This window comes from Drosophila tropicalis, unplaced genomic scaffold (genome assembly GCF_018151085.1).
Source record: "Drosophila tropicalis isolate 14030-0801.00 unplaced genomic scaffold, ASM1815108v1 contig_980, whole genome shotgun sequence".
Lineage (NCBI taxonomy): Eukaryota > Metazoa > Arthropoda > Insecta > Diptera > Drosophilidae > Drosophila > Drosophila tropicalis.
In genome coordinates this window covers 317768-326541 of record NW_027173484.1, presented here as the reverse complement: position 1 = coordinate 326541, position 8774 = coordinate 317768, and the positions used below count along the sequence as shown (strand labels likewise).

Genomic DNA, 8774 nt, shown 5'->3' with positions numbered 1-8774 from the left:
CCATCACAAGCACTACCAGACTTAAATATCATTTTGTCAAACTTTTAAATAGGAGATGAAAGTTATTTATTAAGACCAGATCCTCGAAAAATATTAAATGATAATACTTAAAAATACAATAAATTATCAATCGCCAGTAAGTGCATTGAATGTGCATTTGGTATTTTAACAATGAAATGGCGAATTTTACAAAAAGATATTAAGACAAAACTTAGAACAGTCGTTCACATTATAAAATGTGCTTGCATTTTACGTAATTATGTAGTAGAACGTTATATGTACAGTGATCTGGACAGCAGAATCCAAAATGTAATAGTTAGTTCAAAGAACAGTCACATTGCAATAAAAGCAAGCATTCAAAAATGAACGTTAGAAATTATTTAACTGATTATTTTTGGGATTTCAGATATTAGGTCATTAAATTAAATAACTTCACTTTAAATATATACGTAAATTCATGTTCACATATTAAATATAACTTAACTTAAGTTAATATTGTATATTCTAAGTAACGGTAAATAAAAACCTATCTGTACAGTTACAACTAAATCCTACTTCATTTTATTTTACTTCTTTGAAGAACCAAAATTTAAGATTCTGATTTTTTGTATTCAATTCTAGCGCTGAGCGACGTCGCTTTGAGGTTCAAGAAATTCGCTCGTTGCCCAGCAGCTGCGTGGCCACTCCACTGATCTCTCATTACCTTTAATATTTTATGTCGCTCGAAGGTGCATCGCTGTGTTGCTGATTCGCTTATCGCTCAATGCGTGATACATTTGGCTGTTAAAGCTGCAGAGCTAAAATTATGACGTTGCATTTGTCAGATTCAGCCAGTCCGGACTACCATTCAAAGTCACAAACGGTAACTTTTTCCAATAACTTCATATTCAGTCATAGAAATAAATATTTCTGAGTATCGTACCTTTTATTGACTGTAGCAAATTTAAATATTTGATTTTTTAAGAAAAACGTTTTCCACTTTGACGCCTGTAGGTAACGAAAAAGTAACAAAAAAAACTTCAAGGGTATACAAAACATCGGCGCGGCTGAAGTTAACCATTTAATTATAGTTTATATTTCAAACACAAAATATTAACAATTTTTTTCAAATATTATTCATAAGAAAGTATTTACAAAAGACTTTACAACATATATGCTCATATTAGAAATTACACATTACATATTTTAGAAGAAGAAGACGATGAGTCTGACTGATCAAAGTCGATTTTGGCATATGCATTTTCCACTGGCGAAATATTTACCGCTGTCGAAGAGTCACATGACCCTTGTTTTATACAAATCGATGACATTGGCATACCACTTTGTGGGAGATCTAAGCTTGCATAATACAGTTCCGGTTGGGATATACGTGAGGGCGGTCGCAACGAAGAATTTTGATTTTTAGTTTCTTTAGATTTAGATTCGAATGTTGCAAAAGTTTCATTGCACTTTGATGTGGTTGTTACGCCAGATTCTTTTGCCATGGGCGAACACATGTTTTCTAGATGTCTGTGTTTTCTCTCAATATGTTTTTTACATACTCCTCGTTGGATTGTTTTTGTTAATAGAAGGGAACTATCACTTTTTATCTGAAGCATTTTGTAACCAACTTCTCCATGTTTCATTGCATCTATTGGGTCATTTGCACTATGCGTATTATCCTCATTACTTATTGAATGTATTAACCTTTTCTCATCAGGGAGTATGGGAACGACACCAAAAACATCATTTATTTCCATATTTATTTTTTTCGAGTCAACTTTTGTAATAGCTTCAAGTTGTCTATTTCCAAAACTTGTTGAAATAGCTAATTTAGGATTAGGTTTCTCCGCTTGGTGAGGCATGTGATCTACTTTGGCATAATTTATAGAGCCTTTGTTCCACATCATATTATTCAAATTTCCTGATGCTCTATTGCACATATTACAGTTATTATGACAGCTATTTTTAATATCTATATCATCTATTAATTGTGGACTTAATGAATTTTTCAGCTTAAGCATTTCAACTTTATTTGAAACATTGTCTATATTGTAATCATAACTAATATTGCCAACTGGTTTCATTTCTAAATATGCACCAGAAAAAAAACTCTGACTGCTGTTAAGAGAATTATTATTATCCATTGCATTATTATTTACATTAATTGATGATTTCCAAGTATTGTTTATGTTGCACATATTAGTTTCTTGAACATTACTAATCAGTACTTTGTGTGTTGCTGCATCTTTGGAAAAATCAATTTCCATCAAATCACTCATTTTATCAGCAGTTACGAGCGGTGCACTGGTATATTTCCAACATCCAACTTGTCCTCTTTCTGAACTGCTTTTGATGGAAACATTACTTTGACTTCCTTTGGTGTATAACTGAAGCTTATCCTTATTAACTACACCAAAACTAGTACCATTGTTATAAGGAGTTTTTGCTCTAGATCCAACTGAGTAGGCCCGTACCCGAATAGAACTTTTTTCTAAGTCATTTAAATAGCCAAGTCGCTGTCTGGTTTTGGAACTTTCAATTTTACTGCCAATGGAATAAGCACGAGTTGGCCTTTCACATCTAAAATGAAAAAAAAGAACAATTATTACAATAAATCATAATAAAAATGTATTTAAAAAAACCATTTTTGAATCAATTTTTTTACTTTTTTGCTTGACAGTCAGCGGAGCTCCCCATGCGACACCATCAATTTTTGCTTACATTTTTTATATGTTGAAAAAACGAATAAGTCATGCAATCTTTTAAAAGTTCCTGGAAGCTTGTTCACTGTTTAGAAATCATTTTACTTCGCAAAAATCATAGCTTCTAAACCGATAACAATGTAAAATGTAAAAGGCATTTGTTTGAGAATAAACATCAGGTTCATCAATATAAACAATTTTCAACTCCCGAATTTTTAAGAACAAAAATCAGTTCATATTTTGAATTCCAAGAACGAAGATCGTGTTTTTAGTTGCGGTGCTAAAATCCCCTTCAGCATTTGTTAAAAAATTGCTCATGCTTGAATGTTTTCGTGGTGCTTTATTAGGTCAAGGTCAAAGTCGAAAAATATTTCCTCTAAAATTTGAATAAAAATAGTTTTTTTAATCATAAATCAATTTTTTATTGTTTTTTGATTTTCTATTATATAACAAAATAAATTTCGATTCTTTTAGCTTAATTTTGAATATTTACTGATTTTCATCAAAAAATTTTAATATTTACAATCAATATTCGGCATAAGGTATTTCCGTGCCGAAATTTGACAATTTCTTTTACCATCCAAAAGATGGTTCGATAGGCCCTTTTATAGATATTTTGCGAATGCAACATTAAAATTTTGTCATTCACTGAAAAACATGTGCCATTCACAGCAAAAATTAAAATAATGAATGGCAAAAAAACAAACAGAAAGAAACAAAATTTAAATAAACTTTTCAACTGTCCAAAAATTTCTGCCGAATGTGTTCAGAATGTATGTTGCAGAGTTTTAATTTCTTAAATATCGTTTTCCTAAGACACTGCATCGAACTATCAAACATAAAAACGAAAAATGATCTGAATTGTTTAGATATTTAATTCTACTATTTTTATGCCCTTGCAGAGGGTGTTATAAAATTGGTCAGATATTTGTAACGCACAGAAGGAGACGTTTCCGACCCCATAAAATATATTTATTCTTGATCAGCATGAGGAGTTGAGTTGATATAGCCATGTCCGTCTGTCCGCCCGTCCGTCGGTGCGTATGCGAATTACTCAGCCATCTTAAGAGCTATCACGATTAAATTTTTTTGTGGGCTTTTTATTACCCGGGTGGTCAGGATCGGACCACTATATCATATAGCTCTAGAAGAAACATTTTTATAAAAATTGGAGTGTCCCCATGAAATTTACTACGATGATAGTATTGGATATAAAAACAAAGATTCCAAAATTCAATCCGATCGGATAAAGAGAACACAAGTTACAGTCAATATAACTCGGTTCAATCGCTGCCGGCAGCGCTGCTTGCATGCATACACACACACAGACACGTGCTTTGCTTTGCTTAGGGTTTGAGGGATTAAAAAGAACAAATTGTAGTACGAAGAGTAAAATTATTTTGTTTGTATATTGATGAATTGAGTTGCAGAAAACAAATTTTGAACATGTATTATTGTCAAGGACTGCAAGGGTATATAAACTTCGGCATAGCCGAATTTAACTCCTTTGATATTTTTCCAATAATGTATGTATGTATGTACGTACAATATTATATTTAGATATGTGAATTCTTTGAAGAAGTTGTAGATCTAGTAGGCTTCGCCAACTTTTTTCGCTTTATTTAGTTGCAATTCCCAACTAGTTTTAGCGTTGAAGACATGTTATGGCTATTGCATATTTGTACACTTGTACAAATATGACTTCCGCCTATTGTCTCCTGTGGTGACGCAAAAATCGCCATGGTTTCGGGGGCTGTTATTTTTATTGTTTCTCATTCTGAGTTCTATAATAACTCCTTACAACAAAAATCCCAAAGACTTCTATAGTTTCAAAATTCTATCTCTCTTAAATCGTGTGCATTTTTTAAAATGTTTCGGCTTCTTCTGATCAATATATTTATGATTTATTTACGAACTTCTTCTCGACTACGTCCGTTACAATGTCCGAGTTTCCAACTATATGAAAGGACTCATTTATTTTACCTCTTCACAAACAATTTGATGTCACCAATTACAGAGGAATTTTTAAATTGTCAGCAACATTTTAACTGTTTGTGAAAATTATGACGTCTCAAATACAGCAATTACACAATTACACACAGCCTGAAGGCCTTTAACACTCTGGCTTCACATCTCATTGTAACTTAGAATTAGTTCTTTCTTACAATTAAATAATAATAATAATAATAAGATCTACCGCAATTTACATTTTACAGTTTACATCCTTTGTAATTTAAGGCTTCAAGAAAGAAAGACAAACTCATTAGTATGACATCTCATATGTATATACGGATCTCAGTAAGGCTTTTAAGCTGAATTTGGTTGGCATTCCGGACGCCCTGCTGGCTTGAATTTCATAATATCCTCATATGAATTTCATAGGTATATATAGGTCCTCGCTTTCTAAGTACATTTGTGTTGAATCGGAAGTCCCACAGGTCAGTAGCATTGGCCCATTACTCTTCACCATTCTTATTAATTGTCTCCCCACCGCTCTTTCAAATGCCAGAGTTCTAATGTATTCGCACCCTGCAAGCTGACCCAAATGCTTTTTAGGGATGGTGCAGGGCTAATTTGTTATCGCAAAACTGTTCCAAGTGCAAAATTATGTGTTTTTTGAAAAGGTTTTCCCCAATGAAGCAGTCACTTTTTAAATAATTTCTCGTTACACGGAATAAATAATACTTTTTGGTTGCTACAGATTTGGGGATTTTAATAGACCATAAACTTAGTTTTAATTAGCACCTTTCGATTTCTGTTAGTAGGCATAGGTGTTCTCGCCGGTATAAAGGGCTGGTCGAAGAAGTTCAAAGTATATTCCAAAATACTTCTGTCACCAGACAGTTTATGAATATAATGATTCAGCCCTGGGCGAGCGACGTTATGTTCTACCCCTGTTGCTATCGATAAATGAAGAAAAAGTAGTTGGCGTAGTAACAAACGGCCATCACGAACGAATCCAACGGCATCGCTTTACAAACGTCTCTATATTGTTAAGTCCCAATTAGTTAATAAATTTATATTAGTTATCTACCTAAACGTAAGAGTCTCGCATTTCTATTGATTCCGAAAGTCGCACTCCCCCGCCTAAGCCTTCCTGACAGCTTCTCCATCTACAATCTTTTACTGGGTAATGAGATCTACAACCGACATTCTCAGAAGTGGATTTTAGATGTGACAATTTTCAGACGTGGGATGGTATCCAATTTTCATAATTTGGATAGTGTGAAAAAAAAGGAACTGATATTTTTCATAAGTCAAAATGTGTGAAGAAAAAGGTAACGCGCAATTTACGCGGTAGAATAGCGTGGCATGAGAAACTTGAAAAGTGTAATAGGGTGTGTTCTGTGCATGAACGAACTCGTGGAAATGAGAACGAAAGACGAATAAGCAAAACGAAAAATCAACGAACATACAAGCGTGAAAGAGACAACAATAATGCCGCATAAAAACTACGTGTCAAAGAAAGCTTTGCAGCAAAAATGTAGACAAGCTGGATGTCAACGTCAGGAAATCGAGAACAATTACAGAGAAAATTAACGACGATCTGTAGTAACGACGAATACGCCAGTGCGAAAAATCAATCGATGGTTTAAAAGATAAACGAATTAGAAAAAACGATTAGAGTATTGCAGGAGCGTTCATTTTAACCTGCAATGATTTCGTCACCAATCGAGGTCAGTGACGTGAACGTACAAGAAGTTTCTGGAGAAAGAAACGTGCTTTTGAGAAACGAACGAACAAACGTAACGTATTTGAAAAAACAAAAAACACTGCTAAGTCTCAGCAGTACGACAATGTTGCTAATTTTCGGCAACTCGGTAACACTTCTACGTCTCAGCAGTACGACAATGTTGCTACGTTTCGGCAACTCGGTAACACTGCTACGTCTCACAATCAGCAGTGCGACAATGTTGCTACGTTTCGGCAACTCGGTAACACTGCTACGTCTCAGCAGTACGACAATGTTGCTACGTTTCGGCAACTCGGTAACACTGCTACGTCTCAGCAGTACGACAATGTTGCTACGTTTCGGCAACTCGGTAACACTGCTACGTCTCAGCAGTACGACAATGTTGCTACGTTTCGGCAACTCAGTAACACTGCTACGTCTCGGCAGTACGATAATGTTGCTACGTTTCGGCAACTCGGTAACACTGCTACGTCTCAGCAGTACGATCATGTAGATACTTCGCAACAACTCGTTTGTGCACCTACGTCTCAGCAGCACGCTTACATGCTACTACTCAGCAACCCAATTACATTGTTACATCGCAACACGGCTATATGGTTACGCCTCACCAACACGTACTTTTCGCTCCGACTCATCAAAATGGTAACATTGCTACGATCCAGCAGTGCAAAAACTTTGTTACATCACAGCAAGATAATTATGTTCCAACGTCACTGAATTACGTAAGCAAAAGTGGGTCAAACACAAATGTAGGTCAGTATTTGGAAAATTCTCAGAATTTCGCGACCCAACGACAACAACACAACGTCAACTGCGAGGAAAAATATAATAATTTTGGGCAATCATTTGGAAGCATGAACGAAATTATTGCTCTTGTTCCGGAATTTAATCCATCGTCCGTAAAATCATTGAATTCGCATCAGTTTGTTAAAAGTGTGGAAACTCTAAAAAACGCATATAACTGGGACGACAGAAAGGTAATTTTTGCAGTTCAACAAAAGATGCAAGGTGCAGCTCATTACTGGGTGGATGCAACGGATGAAATATTTCAAACATGGCCAGAATTTGCTTCGAAATTTCTGTACGTCCCATGTATCAGCATTTAAAATGCTGAAAACCAAACGGGAAACAACGGAATCACCAAAAGATTATTTTTATAAAATGCTAGCCATTGCTAAAAAGGGTGAGTTATCTGATTCAGCAATTGTAACACATATTATAAACGGCATCAACGATTACGATTTTAAGCACAAGATATCAAACCACTACACCTCATGTAACGAACTTTTACGAGATATACATGCCTATTCGGCTCATAACGAAATCAAATATAATCCACATAGTTTTCAAAATAAACGTGAGTTTAACGGTAATACGCAGAAGTCAAGTCAATCCGTAATAAAACAAACACTCAAAGAAAAGATAGAGCCGTCAATCAAATGCTTTAATTGTCAAAAATTGGGACATTATTCGTCAAATTGTCCTGATCCACAGCGTAAGCCTCGATGTACTCATTGTTATCGTACTAACCACGACTCTACCAACTGTCCTGAAAAATTAAAAAACGTTTCGAAAGTAAATAAAATTGACTCAAACATCAACTCAGATATCTGTAAATTTATTTCAGTTAACGGAAACGAGACAAACGCATTCGTCGATCCAGGTAGTACACGTACTCTGATTTGAAAATCATTTGCCGAAAACGTAGGCGTTTTGCAACGATGTGCAATAACACTGAATGGATTTGGAGGAGGTAAATTCTTCTGTAACCAAAAAATAAATGCGAAGATCGTTGTTCACAAGATAGGTCACGAAGTCAAAATCCTTGTAGTAAAAAATGACTTAATATCTGAAAACGTTTTATTGGGTAAGGAAATTCTTTGTCGGGATGGCAATAAACTAATTATTCACGGAAACAAAAATATTCCAAAACATACGCCAAATAGAAACGACTCAAAATCGAATGGATTCCGAAATCGAGGAATTAGAAAAAGTCTTAATAGATAACGCTGCTTGTTTCGCGCAGAATACCAACGAATTAGGTAAATGCTCAATATCGAAAATGGAAATCGCTTTAACATCAAACGTTCCATGTTATACGAAACCATACCGAACACCGTTTGCGCTCAGACCTATTGTCATATCTGAGCTACTGGAAAACGACATAATTCGTCCTTCGGATTCGCCGTACGCCTCGGGAATCGTCATCGTAGATAAGGAGAATGGAGAACATCGTCTTTGCGTCGACTATCGTCGCCTTTACAGTATCACGGTCAAAATTCCATTTCCTATGCCAAACATGGAAGAGCCATTTGCTCAATTAGCTGGACACGTCTATTTTACGCAACTTGATTTACGTATGGGTAACCATCAAATCGAGATAAGTGAATCGTCCA

The 8774-nt window shown here is 35.1% G+C and overlaps 1 protein-coding gene across 2 annotated transcripts in view; it reads right to left on the bottom strand.

Moving 5' to 3' along the window:
• Positions 1 to 1028: 1028 nt before the first annotated feature.
• Positions 1029 to 8774, bottom strand: part of chico (insulin receptor substrate 1 chico) — a 172665-nt gene continuing 164919 nt past the window's right edge. For both annotated transcript variants that reach the window (XM_068302383.1, XM_068302384.1), the window contains one exon: positions 1029 to 2562. In XM_068302383.1, the coding sequence (XP_068158484.1) occupies positions 1170 to 2562 (1393 nt within the window). In that variant the 3' untranslated portion in view covers positions 1029 to 1169. The remainder of the gene's footprint in view (positions 2563 to 8774) is intronic.